Here is a 25,000-nt window from a genome sequence, read left to right as displayed (position 1 = left end):
CATTTCGATACCATCTGATCTCAGGTAAGGAATCTATGTTATCAGTCTAAGGATAATCAGATCCGTTTTCACGGATATATAAGCGTTTATGTGATTATGTGATTTCACTGTTTGACTGTGCGCGTCAGGAAATAGGATAATCGATTTTCGGCTTGCGGCCAGAGCGTGCAGGCATACACATATACTATCGATCATCTAGCGTTTATTTGAAAACGATTCATAAATAGGCAGACAAATGACAACGTTCTAGAATATTCCAGGAAAAGGCAATTATCAGGGAATCTCTTCTTTTTTCAGTGAAACCGAGTGCTTTTCAGAATGGTAGAACACGGAAATGAAGCGATAAAAAAACAATCTGCTTTGACAATGTTGACTGGAAAACGAGTCTTTGATAAGCAACGGGCAGATTAGACACATAGCCATAATTTAAAACATAGATTAGGCGATATTAACGTTAACATTGAAGTGGCCCTGGGCATTCAAGGGACTAATAATGAATTAACCTTGGGCAGTCAAAGTGTTAAGCCCAAGATCACTTATTGTTTTTGGTGAAGGCAATATCTACCTATTGAAGCGTTGAGAGAAAAAGACAGACAAGATTGTACTTTAAACTAAATTACTTTTATTTGCCTGTATTCTAATTACATGCAATGCTTTGGTCCAACATTAAAACGTCAAAGTAGAACTGTAATATGTACTTTCTCAGTCAGTGCAGTCATCTTATGCAGCATCACTTTTCACATCAAAACAAAAGTAGAACTGTAATGTGGACTTTCTCATATTATTAACATTGACAAACATATTTACAATTAGCATTTTATAAAGTAGAACTGTAATGTGTACGTTCTCAGTCAGTGCTAAGTGCAGTCATCTTATGCAGCATCACTTTTCACATCAAAACAAAAGTAGAACTGTAATGTGGACTCTCATATTATTAACATTATAAAATGCTAATTGTAAATATGTTTGTCAAAGTAGAACTGTAATATGTACTCTCTCAGTCAGTGCTAAGTGCAGTCATCTTATGCAGCATAACTTTTCACATCAAAACAAAAGTAGAACTGTAATGTGGACTCTCAGGGAAAGATATAAAGAAATTATAAAAAAAATCGTATTTTTTTTTCAGGGAAAGATCTACAGGGAAAGTCTCAAAGATCGACCAGTCGATCGTGATCGACGGGTTGGTGACCACTGATCTAGATTAATCTAGATTAAAATGGCTCATTTGAAGTCTGCCGAAGGCATTCAAAATATGTGTGTTCTACCTAGGGATGGGTATCGTTAGGATTTTATCGATACTACTACTCTTATCGATACTGCTTAACGGTTCGGTACTTTATCGACATTGCTTTATTATTTATAACTTTATAAATAAATATGATTTCTTCAGCAACAGCAGCAGCAATGTTATTTTATATAACTTTATAAATAAATTATAAATAAATATAATAAATAAATATTATTTCTTCAGCAACAGCAGCAACAATGTTTTAAATGTGTCTGAATTATAGACTTTTTATAATAAACAACAAATGTAAGATAAAAAAAATATATACACTGAATGATTAGTTGTTACCTAAAGCCCCTGGACTCCACTGTAGAGAAGGGGTGCAGGCCTTTGACAACAAACTGGATCACAGCCAGTGGTGCAGTCGTGGTCACACCCGGTTACACGCCGTGTTACCAGATCACTGAGGCAGAAGTACGCGCGATCGCGCACGGATGTGTACTCGTGTGTACGCGCACACAAAAATGCGCTGTATCCATTCGTTGTGACTAGTACCCGGCCACCGTTTTACATAACAAAAAGCGCAGGTAGACTAAGTGTCTGGGTGTTGGCTATCTGAATGCATCTCCCCCTTCTTTCTGTGTGACACAGGCAGTGGAGGTGAATACTAATGTGGCTCGGAATTCGTGATGGGGGTCTACCTGCTTATGATATTGAATCAAGCGTCTGTGCTGCGCGCCAGCTTTCCACGCGCACATTCACACAAATAGAGAGCAAGAAGAGCTTGTATGATAGAAAGATTGCACTTGCGTATATGCGCTTGTGTGTGTGTGTGCGTGTGTGTGTGCGTGTGTGTGTGTATAAATCAGTTCTGTGCGCATGCACGTACCCGCGCGCGCGTGCGCGTGCACGTGGCGTGGCGTGTTACCAGTTCCCATATTACGACTGCACCACTGATCACAGCCCTGTGACACTCGTTCCCCCTATCCTCTGTCATCCTTCCTAGCTAGGGTGAAGGGATTTGGCTGGGACCGGTGGTGGTAGAGGGAGGAGGGGTGGGCTGGGACATGGTGGCTGCAGGCTCAGCCTGACAAATGACGATCTATAAAAAGTTGTCATCTTTCAAATATATTTGTAGCTAAACAATTAGCTAAGCAATTATATTTTATTTATTAGCCTATTCGTAATAATTCGTTATTAGCCTAGCTAACTCCGTATCTTGGCTTACCTGCAGTGGACGTGGATGGAGATGGAACACTGCGAGCAAAGCAGTCGGAAACGGCGCATTTCTGCAGACTAATGTTATGTTTTGACAACAGATGTTTTGACAAATTGCTTGTATTGCCACCCTTACTTGCAAATGTTTTATTGCACTTGTGGCAACGTGCGTTGTCGGCATCGACTTTTGTAAAGTGTACCCAGACTTTCGTTTTGTTCTCACCACCATGATGAGCGCAGAGCTCAGTCTGGGGGAGTTCAACACGGAGCCACGGACAGGCCCCTCCCTTAAGTACCCGTATGTGTATTTTGTGTGTGTGGCTCGCTGAGTCGCTGTGGCTCGCTTCTCGTGCAGACAGAGAGAGGAGAGGAGACCCAATTTTGAGAATAGATTAACGCGGCAATTTTTTTATCCCCGCGATAACAGTCTGCCGTTAACTTAGCCCGGTAATGGCGTTAACGGCCCGGCCTTAGTCGTAATTAGGGATGGGTACCTTTCACATTTTAACCGATACGGTACCGGTACCTGTGAATCGATACCGGTACCCAACGGTACCTTTTTTCGGTACTTTAGTCTCAAGACATTTTTATTTACCTACCTCAGTCGTAAAAAAAAATCCAAACTTCAAATAACTACAATTTCGACAGTTTTCGGCTTGCCATTGCTCCGACTGCTTTGTTGTTGAATCAAGTCAAATCCTAGGTAAGCATATATTGTGCGTGTGAACGTTGACATGAAAAGACTCGGTAGTACCGACGTGTTTCGGTTCGGTACCTAAAAAGTACCGAATTCGGTACCCATCCCTAGTTGTAATACAGTCCAATGTCCAAAAAAACAAAAACAGGTTCTCGTACAAAAAAAGAATTGTTCAATACTCAGTGTAGTCTTCCGGTCCAGGGTCAGTACACAAGGGGGTTTCTCAGCCAGTCTAGGGTCCAGTACACAATGAACACCTTCTCGCCTTCACCTCTCCTCTCACTACCTCTCACCTCACAAAACTCTGTTACCAACAATCCCTTTCTCTACGTACTCAGCTCCAACCTCACCTCCTCTCAACCATACTCTCTCTGTCCTAGTGTTTTATGGTATGTGTGTCTGGTGTGTGTGCGTGTGGGATGTGGGTGATCTAATGGTGCACAGGTGTGTTCTATCAGTCCTAATCAGCTACCTAATTGCTTCCACTCCTCCCGTGGCAGTAGTATCGCCCATCCTTCACATAGCCATGGGATGGGGGGGTGATATCTGCCACAACGTGTAGAAGAAGATCATTCACGCTACGAATAACTGGAGCTCTCATCCAGACAAGTTGAGGTTACAATCACGGAGCTCCTGTTGGGTTCTCTACCTGACCTGACTTTTTCATTGGCTAAGGCCATGGGTATGGTAATCAGTGCCAGGAGAGAGGACAGCGGGGTATTTAACCTTTAAACTGTTGCCCACATGATGTTGCGTACCTATCACAAAAATCTAACCCGAGCGACTGCAACACAACCGTTGCGTTGATGTTGCGTAGCATTGATTGGTTGGTTAGTGAATGGGGGCGGGGCTGTCATATAATTATATTGGTTCCGCAGGCAGGAATACTATCCTCGATAGTTAACGTAATGGAAGTATTGATTTCTTCGTAACGAATCATTAAAAAAATATACAGTCAACTGGTATATATTAGTTTTTTTACACATATGTTGGATTATGTAATTGGTAGTAGAGATGTTCCGATACCATTTTTTCCTTTCCGATCCGATTCCGATACCTAAGCTTTGGGTATCGGCCGATACCGATACTTATCCGATACCAGTGCATACATTAAAACATTTTAAAAATATTATAAATGTTTATACAGCTACTGTTTTATATATACTGTTTTTTTAGTAATAACTATAAAGTAATGGTATTTATTCAACAACAGGTGATTGTATAGATTAGTATTAGTATCAGTAATTGAAAACTATCTCAATGAGTTCACCCACGGAAAGGTTGGTGGCACATTAGTTCCACACGGACATTATTCGTTGCTGCACTTGCTTCCACAAGAAGGCTCCGTTTAGTACCAGAGGCTCTGTTGTTGTGATTTTTGCACAATAAATATTCAACATTCTCTTTTGAGACTCCGCCTCAGACTCTTATCATTTGGCACTAAAAGCGAAACATTGTCACCGATATGGCTGTCCGCAACATGTCATTAATTGTGTACGCGACGTGCAATTGTGCAATGACGACGTTAACGTGAGCTAGGTTAGCTAGCATGAGCTACCGGTATATGGAAAGACTGTAACGTTACTGGTGACCAGTGTTGGGACTAACGCGTTACAAAGTAACGCGTTACAGAAACGAAGTTACTTTTTGCCGCAACTAGTACTCTAACGCATTACTTTTGAAATTCAGTAACGCTACTTACGTTACTGAATGGTTTGTTAGTTCGTTACTGCGTTCTTTTTATGTAGATTCATAGCGAGCGTCCTTATTTCGCCTGCGTTTGTTTTGTTTACTGTAGACTGAAAGGCGCTATATAAAACGAAGTATTATTATTATTATTATTTATTTCCGTAGCCTCATTCTGGTTTTCGCACTTCTGATTGGCCACTGACGTTCTGAAAGAAATAGACGCTCTCTACAGTAAACAACAAGAGGACGCTCGCTATGAATCTACATAATAAGAACGCAGTAATAATAACGAACTAACAAACCATTTAGCAACTACTTGGAGAGACAATTAATATACAACATGGAAACGAGATAAAGAACATGTTTGAAGGGCTGCTGGAGTCAACTGGACTAACGTTACATCTCGACCACCGCAGACTGGTGACGGTGAGTGCAATGTGTTCACTGAAACTCAAGATCAACGGATTTTGACTGTACGAAATCTGCCAGGGAATCTCATAATACTAATCAAACAATATAAATATAGTCCTTTCATGCACAATTGATATCCTAACTATTCTAACGTTGCAATGCTTTGATTGATATCTTAAACAACGCTGCAAGATGGTTATGAATGAATTAATGAATGGATGAATGAATGAATGAATGAAAACTTTATTTAACAGATTGCAGAATGGGTACAATACAGTACGGCTCAATACATACAATTGTTAAGGGGATGCAGACCTGAGAAAGACGTTTGTCTTGTTTCCATCAGGGTCCCCCATTTTCAATTCATATAGACATTTATGACATACACAACATACATGACATTTATGGCATAGGGACATATAGGTATTTAGTACTGATACATTTGTGACATAAGCGGTATTCAAATATACAGTACTGTTACCCCTAGATCCTGACAGAGTATATACATATGATGGGGAGGGGACTGTACATTAGGAGGGGGTGGGTGGGTGGGAGAGAAATATACATACAGCGGGGAGGGAATATATAATGAAACGCTCTAGACCACCTTGCTTAGCAGAGTTCGGTGATGTGAATGGAAACTGTCAAGTTGATCAACCGATTTTGAGTATATGGGGCATGGGACTTGAGCAATTTTTTTTTTTTTTTTTTTTTTAAATAACTAAATAGTTACTTTTCACAGTAACTCATTACTTTTGGGTGTAAGTAACTAGTACAGTAACGAAGTTACTTTGAAATGAAGTAACTAGTAAAGTAACTGAGTTACTATTTTTCAGTAACTAGCACAACACTGCTGGTGACATTGTGATTTAACTTGGAATACTCCTTTGCCAACTTGCTGTACTTTGCTTGCAGGTCTGCAGCCATTATTGCTGGATTATGAATAGCCCCAACTTTAGCCAAGGTAACGTTAAAGCTAGCTTTCGGTTAGCTGTTCAATGCTAATAACACCAGCCACCAAGCGAACTCATCAGAGCTCCCCGTCAACAGCGCTCTGTCGGGAGGATGGCATTTTAAGAAATGATCTGCTCTGCTGTTAAAATGACAAATGGCAATTGACACTTTAATTCACGGTCGATTAAGCACACGTTTGTTTTATAATGCTCACTCAGCGAGTAGGGTATATCTGCAGAGCCACAGAGCCCAACGTCCGCAGTGTTGTTGTTAAATTACATCATATGGTATCGGAGCGCAACATTAGAGGGTACTCGCCGATACCGATACCAGCATTTTAGGCAGTATCGGCGGCATTTCCGATACTGGTATCGGTATCGGAACAACTCTAATTGGTAGCCCTAGTTATATGTACATTTCAACAAAGTGGAGCTGCAGGGGAAGACTTCCCTAGCATACGCCTTCAAATCCTCTTACCTTGACGATTAACACAATGGGGACGAACAACGTATATCTGTGTTTCCATTCCACCCGTTGTGGACAGAAGCACGGATAAATCTGTGGCAAGTTGTTATTGGTTTTATTCCATTTTAATAACCTATTCAAGGTCGCCGAGTGGCACTACAGATATACCCTACTCTTTGAATTCGAGAAGGTGCAATACCGGCCAGATCCTCTTAGGGGCGCTATCGCGATAATGCAGTGTTCCCTGTGGCCGAACGGTGGACTATTTTTTTTTTTACTTTCAATGGAGTTTTATGTTAGCTCGATTCTGGATCTGCAGCCTGTAGCTTGGATTACGTTTTGCATCGCAGATTTCACCATGCAATAAGGGGATTTATCATCAGCCAATGGACATATCGATCTACCAGATGGCGATCGATAACGGGGAAATGCTCGGGGGATCCCACCGGACCACGGTAAGATCCTTTTCACGTAAAGTACATCCCGATCGGGCCTTGTTTTGATAGCCATCCAGGCGTTCGGCCTATGAGGCTAATGAGGCTAACGCGGTTATTGGTAATCAATAATCAGAAACGACGTCCCCCGCCCCCCCCCCCCCCCCCCCCCCCCCCTTTCATGCATGTCTGCTCCCGGCTGCCCTTGGGGGGGAAGGACGACGGGATGGGTTAATCGCAGAGACAAATCGCATCTGCGATCCTAAAGAGACAATGCATGCGTGTGTGTTCCGGTGTGTGTGCTATACTAACCGCTGTGTGTACCACTAAAACATTGAGTGTCGTTGCATGCCGAATAAAGACCTCTGCAACAGGTCCTGCATTATTATTATACATGCGTGAGGATCGTGCCGATCATATGCAGTTTGAGTTTTAACTGGAGCGTATCTATAACCGAAATGCCATTGGATTTAACGTTATTAGCTATTAGCCCATTATCTCGGCTTCCAGGAAATATACTAGACCAAATCCGGTATAATGCTTATATTCACGGCGCTATAAAATGAGAACGTATTGATGAATTTTTTTTCTTTAAGCCATTTTGAAGGGACGGTTTATGGTCTCAATTCACAATGAGAATGGACAGATAGCAATACTATAAAGTATAGATTTAGCTCTACAAACAGCCCCACGTCTGTTTACATATCCCGGTCCTCTTGAGATTAATTAGACTCGTCCCAGTGGCCGCGAAAGTGTTAAAAGCCTCCACAATTTAGTAAACAGTATTCCCATGGCTAGTGTTGATATACGATGCCAACTTGTGAGAATTCGTTGTAGCCAGCCAGCTAGCGTTGATGCTATTCAATGCTATCATACCCAACTAATGTTAACTCATTCAGCGCCAGTCACGAGAAAAGTCGGGTTAACTCGCCAACCGTTCAGCGCCAATCACGAGAAAACTCGGGTTTTAATCGTTATTTCTTTTATTAGCTATATCCATTAATTTTTCATCCATCCAGCATGATGTTATCATTGGGAATGGGTCTGAGCTTGCAAAAGGGCGCCTACGCCTTCCAGCCGGTATTGCACTCTATTAGAAATGGTGTAGTTTCTTTTCTGGGACGATCTGAGCCGTGCGGGCGGGGTTTAAATACTCCGGCAGGACTAGCGTTTACAACGTTACATCTGGAATGCTGCCCCCCCCCCCCCCCCTTCATATGCAATGCCGGGCAATGTGGGACGGACCTCCACAAGCAGTATTTGGAATGGCGATCAGATAATTGGATTATTTATTTTGCATTACATCAGAGACCAGGTAAGGACTCTATATATAAAATCTTGCATTGATCTGATATATATATATTTTTTTAAACTTACATTTTTTATTAACACTTTGATTGCCTAAGGCTAAATTCATGATATACCATCCGTTGCCAGCTCTATTTGTTTGTATTTGAGAAGTTCCCCTTCTTTGCAGGGCTATAACTTTTTTAATTCTATTGCTAAATTGCCATTATTAGGGCCCATTCAATGTCCTATATGTATTGTTCAGGGTGTATGAACGTTAAACTTTTTCATTCACATATTCATACTAAAATATGATCTAAAGTATAAGTATGTTTTCATCTCTTTCTGCAGCTTTCTCCAGAACGTGATTTATAGCCCCAAATGCATTATATTGATGATCAAATACAGTTTGATAGCAATCGGCGCGATATAAAAAAATCCAACTGGACGGACTTCTGGAAGTTACTACACGTCACGATGTTGACCGGATGGGCGAGGGGGCGTTTATAATTCCGTGGGCAGCGTTATACCATTCATCTAATGTGGGTCAAATGTTCATCATAGCAGTTAGTGTCGAACACGGTAATATTACACGCTAAAACTCACCCCAGTCTCCGCGGGCCGTTGGGCGATCAGTGTGGGGTAGACAGTTTTCCATTATGGGATGTTGAAATACCCGGTCCATTTCCAGGTTGTATAATAATATATACGTCCAAATCATGTTGTTTTTTCGAGTTATTTGCAGCAATCGATGTTCACTGTGTGAAGACTGAGTCTCTCTAACATTAGCGAGTGCCCGGACCACATATGGAGTGAGTCCTGCCGGGTTAAAGGTAACATCCGTTTTTTCGATCTGCCGATCGGCCACCAGATGGCGGTCTTGAACCGCTAGAGGATTGAGAGGAGATCACACTTGTGTCTCAGGGCCCCGGAAAGGAAATATGATTCCGATCACAGATTTTTTAAATATTGATATCAAAGACAAGTTACGGCGTCTTCGGCAACTTGAGCATGGCGGGGAAGGACGCCTAAACTCGTCCTTTGGCAACTAAAGTGTTAACATTTATAGACAAACAACACACAGCATACCTACAATGACATCAACAACACAACAGTACATCCACATGGGCCCCTTGAATTCGGCCGTGCTCAGCCTCCCAGACCTCCATGAGAGGGCCCCCCCCCCCTCCCCCTACCCCCAGAAACACGGCTCCTCCACATCCCAGGGCCGTCTCACGCGTGGCCGAGTATTCAGCGACACGGGTACCTTGAATTTGGTTGGGCCAGGCCCAGTAGAGGGGCGAGGGGTGGTACTCCCCCCCACCGAGCCAAGCCCGCTACCTCCCATGCCACCCAGCACCCCACCCCACGGCCGACGACCCCACAACATCCAAGACCCCACTCTCCCGGGCCTAACCGCGGAAACGATGGTCCCCCTCCCCCTACATCCCCCCCCCCCCTGAGCTAAGCCCACGGGTCCCTTGAATCAATTGGGCCAGCCCAGTAGAGGAAAGGATAGGGGACTCCCCCCCACCGAGCCAAGCCCGCTATTTCCCATGTCACCGAGAGCCCCACCCCACGCCCACCGACCCCCCAACACACAGGACCCCGCCGGGCAGAGCCCAGCCGCTCTGATCCCAGCCGCTCTGATCCCCCTGAGAGAAACCCCTCCCTCCCGCCCTCCTCCCCGAGAAACAGAACACCCCCATATCCTGGTCCATCATGCGCGGAGCCGAGCACCTAGAGCTCCCACCCGCCCCCGCCCGACCGCCAGGCCCCCGGCCCACGAGGACCCCAAGCCCAGACCCGCAGAAGGCCAAAGCACCACGCCTCAATGATCCCGCGACCTCCCGCGACCCCAAGCCCGGTGCCCCCCCGGCCCGGTGACCAGACCGCCCAGGCCACGGCGTCCGAGGGCCCCAGGAACCCCCCCCCACCAATCCCACAACACGCAAGGCCCCCCCTCCCCCGGGTCGAACCGCCGGAACTATGGCCCCTCCCCCCGTAACCCCCCCCCCCCACTGAACCCAGCCTGCGACATCACCGCATATATTTATGAAATTTTTTATTAACAACACAATAAGAAAAATGAAGTGAACATAAATGGTTATATGGTTAGCACTCTTTCCCCGATTGGCGGTTTGGGGGGGGGATCAGGCCTCCTACTGGAGAAGCCCCCCCCCAGAGACGGAGATATCCCCCAAAGGAGATTCTCCAAGCCTCTCTTCATGTCCAACATTTTGAATTCTTGTCCTTCATATTTGTCCATGTGCACATTTAAAGCAACTGCTATTCTAACATAACTCAGAAGAAAATAATATAAAATTCTTTTAACCCAGTTTAACCCCCGTTGGCGGGTTGGAGGGGTAAGGCTCTCCTGGAGAGGGCCCCTCCTATAAAGACGTAGATATCCCCAATGGGGATTCTCCAATGTCCCTATTATTGTCCAACATTTTATTTAAATTTTTATCTTTCATATGTTAGTACATTTCCAGAGCTCCCAGTCCGGTCTCCGAATGTGATTCCCCATGTTACCTGTCATCCTATTTGTGTGTGCTAGTGTCTACAGTTTAGTCTAGTGTGTGTTATTTGTACTATATGTCCCGAATCAAGTCCCAACCTCCCCAACTAATGCGTTTACCTTGTCTGTATTCCCAGCGGTCTGTGTGTTATCTGCATTGTGTCTCGAGCCATAACCTCCATTCACTATCAAATAATATGCTTAGTTGTGCGTCATGTGTGTTCGTTTCTACAGTTTAGTCTAGTACAGTACGTGTTATTTGTATTATATGTCCCCCAGTGGTCTGTGTGTTGTCTGCAGTGTGTCTCGAATCCATTCACTATCACATTATATGCATATGGTATTGAATCTTGGTCGGTGTGTATGACCTCAGTGCTCGAGTCCTGCTTGGTGTGTGAAACCTCGTTATTCAAGTTCTGGCTGGTCCGGTTGGTCTCGGTGCTCGGATCTCGGTTGGTGTGTGTGGCCTCCGTGTTCGCATCTTGGCCGGCCCGGGCGACCTCCGCGCCTGCATCTCGTGTGCAGATGGTCCGGCCGACCTGGGTGCCCGAGTCCTGGTTGATCCGGTTGTATTTAGCGTCTCCCCGTCCCTCCCCTGGGGGCCGTCCATTTCACCTCTCCTGAACCAGCTTGTATCACTTGCTGCGTCATATTCCTCGTGTTAGCTTCCATGTTAGCTTGCAGCTCCTTCTCCAGCCAGGCCCCGCTGCTGTCCAACACCACGTTAGCTTGTATCCCCCGCTGCGTCATATTCCCTGTGTTGACTTCCATGTTAGCCTGCAGCTCCTTCTCCAGCCAGGCCCCGCTGCGGTCCAACACCACGTTGGCTTGTATCCCCCGCTGCATCGTATTCCTCGTGTTGACTTCCATGTTAGCTTGCAGCTCCCTCTCCAGCCAGGCCTCGCTGCGGTCCAACACCCCGTTAGCTTGTATCCCCCGCTGCGTCGTATTCCTCGTGTTGACTTCCATGTTAGCTTGCAGCTCCTTCTCCAGCCAGGCCTGCGTGCCAGCTTGGATAGCCCGTATGTTAGCTTGGAAAACTTGGTTAGCTAGCTCGTTAGCCTGTGTGCTAGCCCGCATGTCCTGGGCGATCTGCAGGATGTTGGCCTGTATTTTAGATCACTGTATGCTAGCCTGCATGCTAGTTGCCCACTGCGGCATGCTAGTCTGAATCATCTCCAGCGCCACCATTTGTACTCCTTATGGGGTCGCTTTTCTCTCGCCTTTTCTCGTGTTCAACCCTCCTCCTCTCTTATATCCTTGAATTGTCACTTTTTATTTCGCTTTGAATTATTTTACTTCCTTTTCTTGATATTCACCGACCGGGAGCTCTTTCATGTGGCTGTTCACCAGAACGTCGCAAACCGGACGTCCGCCAAACTTCTTTTCATCATACTGTACTTGTGCTGTATGATGACAATACATTTTAATCTAATCTAATCGAATCTAATCTAATCTAATCTAATCATGTACACATAATAGAGAGTAGCGCTACTGCATCCCGTCCCGGGGCCCCGCTGGGAGTGACCTCCTCACCATGTCAGAGATGAGCTCTCTCTGATATTTCTTTCTACCGTGATTGAAGCTGTCTGTGTGGGTTTTAGGGTTAGAAAACATTGGGGGCTTCAGCCCGGGGGGTTGCCCCCCCCCCCCCTTTTACCCCCCAGAGAAATAAACGATTTTAGAGTAATTAGAGACGAATACTGAAGAACTAGATTAGAGGTTCTCAAAGTGAGGTTCAGGTCCATGAGAGGGATCTGGGCAGTCCCCATAGAAAATTCAAAGTTAACAGGACCAAATCATCAGTTTCTTATTTATTTATTTAACCTTTATTTAGCCAGATAAAACATTGATCTGGTCCAAGAGGCCCCAACAGGAGTACAAATATACATATATACACATATACATATATACATATAATACATACATACACACATATACACCAATAACAAAATAAAAACACAGTTAAGAATCATACACATAAAACAAACAAACAAACATATGCACAGCCTATGTACAAAAGAAATAAACAGTTCATCTCTAGTCTTTACAGTTTTCTTCGATTGCATAAACACTCAAATCAAAAGTATTACACAATTATCAAAACCTTACACTCAAGGAGCAAAACATAGGCCCAGATTTGCACCCCTATAAGCACAATGTCAGCCTCACACTTTTTGCAAAACAATACACAGTGATTTGCAAAACACTAAACACACTTGCATTACATTAGACACAGAATGTCAAATTACCACACATATGAGCCAATAGACCTATCTCAAACCCTGCCCCTTTTCTTGATCCTCCAATCACAGCTGTCGCTTACCTCGGACTTCCTCGTACAAACTTTGATCAAGAAAAGAGGGCAGGGTTTTGAGACAGGTCCATTGGTTAAACACAGCCATCAGATGCACAAACACACCATTGCTTAACACTAGCACAGCCATGGAGAAAATGCCACTGATTCCCGCCGGGAACGGGTCAGATGGCCCGACAGCTTATATGAGAAATATGAGAAAAATAAACAGTGTAAACTATATAATTACCTCTGAATATAAAAATATGAGGTTTACCACAATGAAACGTAGGTTTGAGTGAATTTTTTTTAATAATTTATTTTTTATTTTTATTTTTGGATGGAAGAGCCACACATTGACAGGGCAAAGAGCCACATGCTGTACTGTACTGGATACAGTATTTTATGTTTGTCTGATATTTGCTGAGCTTACAGTGTTATGCACACTGTAGTAGCATGACAACTGGGACATGTTTTGTTGTGATTCTTCATGTTGAAATGTTGACTGATTTGGTTATATGGAGAGAAAATTTATATTTTCATCAGTCTGCATCATTGATTTGGGTATATGGAGGGAAATGTTTTTTTTTCAGCAGTCTGCATCATTGATTTGGGTATATGGAGATAAATAAATTATATTTTCATCAGTCTACAGCATTGGTCTTGTGTAGTGTTTGGTGGATTTATTGTATATTTGCACATTCTCTGTGTACTTCACTTACAGTACTCTAATCACTGAGAAGTAAAATTGCTAAATGTGTTTTAGGTTAAGCACAGCAGTGTGTAACTGGTTCAAACAGAATTAAGTCAAATGTAGTTTTTATAAATTAGTGTATCGTTTTGACAAGAGTGTTTAATTTAGCAAAGGATCTCAGGTGTTCTGATAATTGTGTGTGTGGTTGTGCTAATTGTGTGTAGTGTTTTTAAACACGGCCCTGTTTTCAAAATCGTGCTTAAGCAATCGAAAAAAAAACTGTATTGTGTGTTTCATTATATACATATGTTTCAGTCTTCTCATAAAAAAAAGATTCGATTTTTGAGTCTTTTCCTGCCTTCGGTCCGCTTTGCATTCACATCTCAAATGAACCGCAGCAGGGTTCACTTGCAAGAGTGAATGAGCTTTCACACCACCCCAAACCAACCGGACTATCCGAGGAAATTAACCAGGGTTTGATTAAAGCTTATTATAGTTTATCACAGTATCATGAGCATGTCTTTGTCAGTGGACACTGGACATGGGTATGGATGGCTCCAGGTGCTGCTGCGTTAAAGTGCACATCTTCAATACCTATCTGTACTATTTAAAAGCGCAGTGCAGGACACACTCAAAGGTTATCGCACCTCAGAGATGGCAGTGGACATGTATAAGGCCATTATGTAATGGCCTTGGGATTGAGGAACATACTACCAGACAAAGGAGGAAGCAGAAAAGGATGGACGAGTATGTAGTTGAGTCATCTTGTGGCACAAGCTCAGACCTCAGCTCAGGAGATCAGCTGAGACAGACTGTTCTATCCAGTCCTCGACAGAATGCTGCAAGAGCTTGAGAGCAGGCATACAGGCATGTTATCCAGCCTCAGACCAGTTTCTCTAAGTGGAATTGCTGCAACACCTCGCCACACATTACAATATCCAACTACTGCCAGAGGAGATCACAGTTGCAAAGTGTTTCCTGGCCAGGACAGGCAGAGATGCAGTCCCTACTATCCAAAGTGTCTTTTCCCTCCTGGATGATAATAATAATAATGAATTTGATTTATAAGGCGCCTTTCAGGACACAAAAAAAAAAGTCCACAAATCGGTGAATGAAAAAATTATAGGATCAAATGAAAACTACTACTTACTAAAAATGGATGTTTAAAAGTACTAAAAACCAACAAAAAATACCAAACACTAACAAACATTCAGCACAGACAATGGGGATGCTGCCATTTTTTTTTTTAAAGCTCTGGGGCTAGGAGAAAAACATCCGGGGCTAAAGCCACTGGTGTGTGTGTGGCTGTTTACCATTGGGTGCAGGAGGTGGGGGGAGGAGCACCGCGCTACGACGGCCATTTCATGTATGCACGAGGAAGGATAATAATGATAATCTAGCGTTGATTTCAGGAAGATTCGATAATCAGGCGAAAAATGACAACGTGTTTATGGCTATAATCGCGTCTTTTTAATGGCATTCAGAATTTATTAACATAGCTACAACACACAGTAACGTTAATATAATTACATGCATCATTGTTTACAATGAACGGGTGGGGCTAATCGAAAGGACTAGACACAGGGACAAGTTAAACAGCAATCAATGAATTTAATACAAGAGTCAACAGGTAGTTTTGAGCTGCATTTTCGTGCCTACGACCGCGCCACAGGGATATACGGCTTTGACGAGCTCTCTCCCCCGCCGATTAAAATCAGCAGCTCTTCCTTGAGTGCCTGTAGCTGCCTGCATTTGCACAACGGCGTCCATCCCTGCTGCTAGCTAACGTTAAAACTAACCTAAAGTTAGTTGTTCACCAACAATCTCAACATTTGTATTTAGCGTCAGCTCAAAAACACTAAACCGGCAGCAGCAATAATACTTCCGGTCGGGGGGTTTCAAAATAAGAGCGACGTCTAAAACACCGGAAAGACTCGGCTACACTGGCACACCTACTTCCAGTGAATGACGGTGTGGCTGTTCGCTAAGCCTAATGCATGCACAGAGAAGAAAAGGGTTGTCTAACTCCAGGGTAGATGGCAAATAAGCTAATTTCCCAAAAAGTTGCCATGTTCCTTTAATGCAGGGTACTTGGTCTCTCTATGTGGTGAAGTAGTTTTGAGGGTTTCATGGCTTCATTAGCTAGCCGGTCACCGCAAAATATGCAGGGCGGGTGTGGAGAGTGTGAATCGCCTGTTGCGATGAACCGTCATTTAAGTAGGGCTCTTGGTAATTTTCTGGCACTCTGAGACCCTTCTGGTGTCTCTTCGTTGGCTCTGTCTCCCTTATCAAAGAAGCTCTCCAGTGACATTTGTTTGCAGGCCATTTTAGTGAGGGTTAGCTTACCCACTTACTGGTGCACAGAAAAAACCTGCGACTAAGTTTAGTACATGGGAGTGATGCGTGGGCAGAAGTGGCAATCAAAAAAAAGAAAATACCCAGAAAACTAATGTAAATAAAAGAAATACAATTTTAAACAACTATTCTTTCTTTGCGGCCGGGTACCAAATGGTCCACGGCCCGGCACCGGTCCGCGACCCGATGGTTGCGGACCTCTGGCCCAGAGACTGCTGAAAGGCCTGGTCATGGGCAGGGGAAAGCATTAGCTCTGCTTTCAGACTGGAGCTCACAGCATGGAGGGAAGCTCTCCAGGGCCTGTCACTTTCATCCACTGTACATCACCGCCATTCATCACCACTTACCACATTACTGTACTATGTGTGTGTGTGTGTGGGGGGGGGGGGGGTATATGTATGTGTGTCCTGTCACTTCCACATGTTCAGCACTATCATCTGAACAATCCCAAAGTGTTCATATCCCCACATAGAGGTGGCTACAGTAGCTCCCCACCACGCACATGGGCTCCCATCCAACTCTAATTCCCCGACATCCTCTTGGCTCACAGTCCAAATGGACCAACTGTCACATATAATCGCTCCCACTACATATCACCTGGGTCAGCTGCTTCCTACTGTTGGCCATTCCCCTTGGCTTAACCCCTTAGGGCAATGTACGGTGACACTATTATATCTATTTTGATACTAAAGTCAACAGAATAGTAAGAAAGTAAACTACAATTATTTACATATTCAAGAGTAGGCTACCATGTTTACACTTGGAGGCATAGTAGGACTGAAACTGGGCACCAAAACCTACAATGTCTATTTTCACCTTATATTTAGGATTCTGAATATTTTGACATTGATTGATTGTCAAAGTGAAATGTGCAGTCAAGGAATATGTATTTGTATAGCCCAACATCACATTACATGTCTCCATGGGCTTCACAGGCCAACAAAGGTGCAACACATCCTGGCTTAACCCCCAAAGAAGATAAGGAAAATACAGGAAAAATCCTTAATAGAAAATGAAATGGAAGAAACCATAAAGGGGCATTTAAGTGAGAGATCCCTCCAACTAGGGTTGCCAGACATGCAGTAGGTGTTGAACAGTGTTGGGCAGTGTTACTGTATTTTCCCTTATATTCCCAGTAACGAGTAAAGTAAGGCTTTACAAGAAATTATATTACAGTTACTCTCTCCAATGTTTTCTTTCCACCTACTGTACATTATGCCACATGTACACTACGTTTGCTGTTACTCTGGACTTTTTATCTAATTTCTTGTCTCTTTTATATTGCACCTAGCTCTTGTTTTCTTAAATGTACAATACATTTGTCTGTAATTTGTTTGTATTTTTACTTGTTACTGCATTGTATGTGTTTTTATCGTGTCCTACCTGTGAAGCACTTTGGTTGGCTTTTAGTCATTTGTAAATGTGCTATAAAAATAAAGCTGACTTGACTTGACTTACGGAATTCTAGTCCTAACAATAAAAACGAAATCATATCAAGAGGGGGATCCTTGACATGAAAAAGGTTGAGAACCACTGTATCATGTCCAATACAACAGAAATCTTTAAAAACAAAACCTGGTTTGGTTTCCTTACCAGTGTGGATGGAGAAAGGCCAGTGGCTCTTGTCCCCTGTGCCGGGTCTGAGTGTGGCCGACGGGTTGTCTGGGACTGGGAATTCCACAGTGTCATTCCCTGCTTCTGCGGTGGGAGGCGCTACAGTGGTGGTCTCCACTGGACTCTGTGTATGCGTGGCCAGTTGGTCTTCCATGACACTGGGTGGAGCTGTAGTGTTGAAGGCTGAGGTCTGGTCGTTGCTCTCCGTTTGTTCTTTCTCTTTGGCGGTGGAGGCGGGGGCATCACTGGGTGGCTCTTCGTCCGCAGTGGCGTTAGCTCGTCTTTCTACCTCGTCCGGTGTTCCTTTCCTCTCCTTCTTATCTTCCTTCTCTTTCTCCTCTTCCTCTTCTTCTTTCTCCTCCTCTCCTTCCCTCTCTCCCTCCTCTCCTTGTCCCTTGCCCTTCTCCCTGTCCTCCCCCTCTGCATTGTCTTTGGTGGTGGCCGCGTTAGCGTCTTTGGTCGGTTGGGGGCTCAAGGAAGCGGGCGGTTCAGTGGGCGGAGTCTGGCGTGCGCTGGTGGCAGAAGTGGGATTGTGGGCAGTGCTAGCTGGAGATGGAGCTCTGGTTGGCCACACAGAGCTGGGGAAGGAAGAGATAACTCCGCCGCTGAAACCCAGGCCAGCCAATAGGGTGCTAGTTACTATCGACGCTACCGACGCCTGGCTACCACTGGAGGAGGGACCGATGCCTGTCGCCATTGAAACAAATGAGAATGGGAGGCCCGAAGAGGTCCAGGTGGAGGAACCTGAGGATATGGGAGCCATATCTGCTGAAGAGGCTGGAGAGACGGTAGGCTGAAAGACAGAGAGAGAGAGAGAGAGAGAGAGAGAGAGAGAGAGAGAGAGAGAGAGAGAGAGAGAGAGAGAGAGAGAGAGAGAGAGAGAGAGATAGAGAGAGAAAGAGAGCAATAGAGAGAGAGACACAAAGAGAAAAAAGAGAGAATACTAATTTACAGAATGTTGTTTCAAGTGGTATTGTTAACAATATCACTAATCACTAACTATAACTGCAAGATACTGTAAGAATACATTAGCTTACATTTCTAAGTGATACAAATAAATTATTTCTGTAATTTGAAGTATTCTCTCAATGAATATGACAGATTACAGTTACTATTACTAATAGATTACTAATAGATTACTAACATGTGATCTGTTATTCCCACCCCTGTCCATAGGCTACATTCAATTATAAAAGTCCCATTCAGCCAGGCCAAATGAAAGACAAATGCTGCTCTCTGCTGGTAAAAAAGTGTAATAACAACTTGTGATTCACCTCTGTCTCCCTTACCATTCCAGTTTTCACTATTCTCGTTCCTTCAAAGATCCTTGTGGTGTTGGCTGAAAACAAATAGAAAGAGAACAAGCCAATGAATTAACTAGCTTAGAAATGTTGTGTGTGTGTGTGTGTGTGTGTGTGTGTGTGTGTGTGTGTGTGTGTGTGTGTGTGTGTGTGTGTGTGTGTGTGTGTGTGTGTGTGTGTGTGTGTGTGTGTGTGTGTGTGTGTGTGTGTGTGTGTGTGTGTGTGTGTGTGGGGGGGGTGTAGGAGAGAGGGGGATTAAAGATAGATAGACAAACAAAGGAACAATAGAAGGAAACAATGTAATTGCAGCATCAATCTCGTTTTAGCAAAATATTGCACACTTAAACAGTATGCTCATACACATACAAATACGTTATTTGTTAGTCTTTTCAAACTGCAGGTGTTAATTATGAGCTATCTGAGTTGAGTGTGTCTGCTTTTATTAACAAAACAACTAACCCCAGAATAAATGTAAGAACATTTGAAGAAAGGGTTAGATGATGATATGCATAGTGAGGAGATGGCGATCAATACTGCCTACAGTGACATGATAATTTAACATTATTAAATGATGATAACAGTGATACGTTTGTGTTAGTGTGTTTTACCTCTGAACAACATGCTTTGGCTGAAGTCACTGCGCATGTCGTTGGTGCAGACCGCCTGCACTCTGAACAGGTAGAGCACGTCAGGAGACACTGGAGAGATAACTGCCTCCTGGAAGACACACACACACACGCACACGCACATGCACGCACACGCACACGCACACACACACACACACACACACACACACACACACACACACACACACACACACACACGCTCAATCAATAACCATGGTATAGATAGCCTGACTGAAAACAAGTTCACAGGAAAGATGCAGTAAACAAATCGCAGTAAACATCTCCCTCTCTATTTCTTTCTCTCTCACCCTCCTCCTCATCAGCCATGTTCCAATTCCCGCAGACAGGAATCATAGCCCTCACTTAGCAAGACAGAGGGCCATTGAATATGATGCTATGAATGTGCTTCTATTTCCCCCCACAAACACCTCCATTCATCAAGTTGAGCTTGGCATCAGCATTGACTGAGATCAAACTGCCATGGCATGTATACCGAGTGTCTTCCAGTGTGTTTCAGTGAGGGCTATATTGCTAGATAGACAAACAGATAGTTAGGTGACATCTTTGGCACGGTTCCTTAGTGAGAAATACATTGAAGCAATCGCTGTCTCCCTGTGGCGATGCTGTCTGTGTCCACCATTAATTTGTCCTCATAGCCAGGATATGACCCAAGGCCAGTGGTTATGAAAATGTTACATTACAATTTAAATTGGTCTTGCATTCGTTAGGTTAAATCCAATAGCTCATAGTGACAACTGTGAGCAACAGTGTAACCACCCTTAAACAGATTAGTACATTCCCAAATCAGAAGCTGTGGATGAACAGAGAGGTCTGTATACTGCTAAAGGCACGTGACACCGCTTTTAGATCTGGTGACACGCAGGCCTACTGTTCAACCTGGGTTAACCTGAATAGGGGAATCAAGTAGGCCAAGCATATCCACAAGCTAAGGGTTGAAGAGCACTTCAACAACTCTCCCCAAACACTGACCCCTTCCTCCCCGATGAGCTCAATAACTTTTATGTCCGCTTTGACAGGGACAACTAGGAGGCGCCCCCACCAAGGCTGCTCTCCCTGCTGACCTCCAACCCCTTACTTTCTTACCCATCGACGTGTGTACCGTACTGAGCAGGACTAATGCACGTAAGGTGGCTGGCCCAGCATGCTTTAAAACCACCTAAATCATGCCAGTGCCGAGACACACCTCTACCATGAGCCTCAATGACTTCTGCCCTGTTGCATTCTCCCCCATTATCATGAAGTGCTTCGAGAGGCTGGTCCTGGCTCACCTCATATCTGGCCTTTCACCCTCACTGGACAGACACCAATTCGCAGGGGCATGGAAGACGCCATCTCCTCAGCGCTACATTCCGCCCTCTCCCATCTGGATGAGAGCAATACCCATGTGAGAATGCTGTTCATCGATTTCAGCTCAGCATTCAACACCATCATCCCCTCCAAACTCATCTCCAAACTTGGTGACCTTGTGGAAAACAAGGACCTCGACATGAACCCCTCTGTCTGCAACTGAATACTTGACTTCCTAACCAACAGACCCCAGTTTGTAGATAGACAATCTCACCTCCACCGCCCTCACCCTGAACACCGGCGTCCCACAAGGCTGTGTGCTGAGCCCCCTTCTCTACACCCTCTTCACCCACGACTGCACTACTGTACATGGCACCAACACCATTATCAAGTTTGCAGACGACACAACGGTGGTAGGCCTAATAAAAAACAACGATGAGTTGGCCTACAGGGAGGTCCAGCACCTGGCCCTCAACACCAAGAAAAGCAAGGAGCTCATCATGCACTACAGGAGGACTTGAGCTGGTGCGTACACCCTGTCCATATTAATGGGATGGAGGTTGACCGTTCAAATTCCTGGGAATCTCCATCTCAGAGGACTTCTCTTGGACCCTCAACACCTCAGCACTGGTCAAGAAGGCTCACCAGCGTCTCTTCTTCCTGAGGAGACTGAGGAAAGCCCACCTGTCTCCTCAGATTCTGGTGAACTTTTACCGGTACGCAATAGAGAGCATACACACCAACTGCATCACAGTCTGGTACGACAACTGCACTGCCTCGGACCAGAAAGCATGGCAGAGGATGGTGAAAAAAAACTGCCCAACTGGTACATCACTCCCTCCCACTCCATCACTCCCTGCAATTGAGTCTATTCATCACATACGGTGTCTGAGGAAGGCACACAGCATTGTCAAGGACATCTCTCATCCCAACCATGGACTGTTTGCCCTGCTCCCCTCCAGGAGACACTACAGTCTGCTTGGGAACAGCTCCTTTCCCTCAGCTGTCATCTTCATGAACTCCACGGTGACAGCCCCCCGCCACATACCATATGAACTCTGAACTAAATTGCCTATAGGCTCTGTTACCCATACTGTACACACTTTGAACCCATATAACTCTGTATGACAGCATATACAATAGTGCTGTATATACTGTATATATACATTTACATATTTGTATTTATGATATATTTACCGCATATATATATATATATATATATATATCCACTTCTGTCTGTACATACCTTTTTACATATCTGTAGATACTATATCTATATCTGTACACATCCCTTACCTACTCTTACTAGTTATGCTGCTGGCTAGTACGACTTACTACTATAGTGTCTTTATACCTGTATCACTGTACATATTAATACTACAACATTATACATCTGATTAGCACTGATTAGTACTACTATATCAGTAGTACTAATTTATATATTTTATATCCAGTTTAATCACCGGTACATTGTATATTACTCTTGCACTTTACTGTTACATTGCAAAATGCCAAACTTATTTTCGTTGTACTGTACTTGTGCTGTATAATTTCTTTTCACTTTTTTGTTTATTCTACTTTTTTGAGGACATACAAATCAACATCTTTACATCTTATCTTTTCTAGTTTGATAAAGTATAGTATGTATAGTATACTTGTGCTGTATAATGACAATGCATTTTAATCTAATATAATATAGAGACTAGTTTTTAATCAAATCAGAAAAAGTGATTGTCAAGAGATTTTCCTTTAATTAAATATGCAGTGTTATCGTTCTGGAAATCAGAAGCGAAGTGCTTGGTAAACAGCGAGAGGTGGTACGTGAGATGACATCATATAAGATAAGAACTTTATTGTCCCCATGGGGAAATTACTTTGTTGCAACAGAACAGGATCAAGAAGATATAAAATGATACAAAGATAATGAGGCAAAAAGGCCCCAAAAATAAGAAATATACAAAAATAAATTGTATAGAATATGTGTATGGTTATATGATATGTATACAAGTATGTGGATCTCTACAGATCAAATGTATGCACAGGGTTATAGTAACAGTTATTAACTGTTCTAAAATTCTATATGCTGTGAATTTTCGGTGAATATTGATATATCGTTATTGTTTTATAAAAATAGCCGTATGTCCTATATTCTTAAATTATTCTATATTACTCTCGTAAACTATTCTATATTTTTATATTTATACAATTATATATATTGTGAATACTCATACTAATTTCACTGCACATTGTACTTGTAGGATGGAGTATGTGACAGTTGGGCTGGGTGAAATGTCCTATTGCAATTTCAATAAAAGTTTCAATCAATCAGGAAAATGCACACATGACAACACTGAATTTAGTTACAGAACCGTTTCCATTCCGCCTCCCCCTTCATCAGAAATGGTACGAGCTGGAAAATAGTCCAGTCCAAAGTGTTTTAGTGCTAGGGGATTCTCCATTGATTGTGACAAGGGGGGGTAGTTTTCCTAAAGCCATGTCATTCCCTACTGTGACCTAGATAGAAGTGTCAAGGGAGGATGGTAGGAATAAGAACGGAAATGAAAGACTGACAACATGGGAGGGAGAGGATGAAAAGACAGAGGAGGGGAGAGAGAAGAGAGAGAGAGAGATAACACGAGGATGGCTGGATAAAGAGCGAGGGAGAGCGGGAAAGAGAAGAGATGTCAGGAGGAAGGAGAGGTAATAGGGTACAGAAGGTAGAGAAAGAGTAGGGTGGGTGGCTAGATGAGATCAAGTAAATGATAAGAGGCAGGAATACTCTCTCTCTCTCTCTCTCTCTCTCTCTCTCTCTCTCTCTCTCTCTCTCTCTCTCTCTCTCTCTCTCTCTCTGTCACTCTGTCTCTGTCCTATACTCTATTTGCCTCTACCCCTACTATGTATATCCATATTATCTCTGTGTCTCTCTTCCACTCCCGACTCTCTCTCTCTCTTCCTTATAGTTCCTCTCCAAATTGGGTTAATTTCCTGCCTTGGTAAGGAGTAGCTAATGGCAGGTAGATGCAGGGCGCAGTTGCTCTGTATCGGCGCTAAGTGAGGTTAATTTTGACCATTGATTTCTTATGCAATTGTTTGCTGTTTGTGTGTGTGTGTGTGTGTGTGTGTGTGTGTGTGTGTGTGTGTGTGTGTGTGTGTGTGTGTGTGTGTGTGTGTGTGTGTGTGTGTGTGTGTGTGTGTCTGTGCGTGGATTTAAAGAGTTGTATTCCCCAAAACTGTATTTGATATCTTAGAACCTTTGATTTTGATGATGCAATCAAGTGAAATGGATATTATCAACTATAACTATTCTATCCCTCAAAACATAATAGACCTTTCAAAAAGAAATTATCCGTGTGCGCAAGTTGTGCATGTGTGTGTGCGTGCGTGTGTGTGTGTGTATCTGCACGCACTCTGGTTCCTACCAGCTTGTGCTTGGCGTCGGTCAGGTAGGTCTCATCGTAGCTGTCGTCGTGGGCTGTCCAGCTGTAGGACACTAGGAAGTGGAGGATGGGCGGGTGGTAGGTGACCTCGGGACGCGCCCAGCGCACCACCAGGGCACTGCTGTTCACATGCTGCACCCTCATGTTGATGGGAGCACTGCTGCACACTGGGGGGGGGGGGGGGGGGGGGGGGGTAGAAGAAAGAGAGGGAAGTATTGAAGGGTTGAAGGAAGGAAGGAAAGATAGGAAGAGAGAGGAGAGGAAGAAAGGAAGGAAGAGAGGAAGGAGGGAACAATGTAAGAAAGGAAGGAAGTGTAGTAAGAGGGGAGGAGGAGGAGGGAAGTGGTGAGGGTTGAGGAGAAGAAAAAAAAGAGTGAATACGTTGCCCAGGCCTGTTGTCCCAATACACTTCATAATCTCAACAAGGGCAGCAGGATAGGAGGAGAGAGAGAGAGAGAGTGAGAT

General features: G+C 43.9%; 1 protein-coding gene across 1 annotated transcript in view; it reads right to left on the bottom strand.

The window, feature by feature from the left end:
* The window catches only part of LOC311230238 (receptor-type tyrosine-protein phosphatase gamma-like), a 667,161-nt gene that overhangs the window by 80,376 nt on the left and 561,785 nt on the right, over positions 1–25,000 (bottom strand). The window contains exons 9-12 of the mRNA XM_084316451.1: positions 24,518–24,702; positions 19,773–19,881; positions 19,153–19,202; positions 17,843–18,656 (exon numbers count right to left, since the gene is read on the bottom strand). Coding sequence (XP_084172577.1) covers positions 17,843–18,656; positions 19,153–19,202; positions 19,773–19,881; positions 24,518–24,702 — 1,158 coding nt within the window. The remainder of the gene's footprint in view (positions 1–17,842; positions 18,657–19,152; positions 19,203–19,772; positions 19,882–24,517; positions 24,703–25,000) is intronic.

Source organism: Notolepis coatsorum, assembly GCF_963971535.1.
Source record: "Notolepis coatsorum genome assembly, chromosome: 6".
NCBI classification, from domain to species: domain Eukaryota; kingdom Metazoa; phylum Chordata; class Actinopteri; order Aulopiformes; family Paralepididae; genus Notolepis; species Notolepis coatsorum.
The sequence above is the reverse complement of the archived record's forward strand: the minus strand, read 5'-3'. Positions and strand labels throughout refer to the sequence as shown.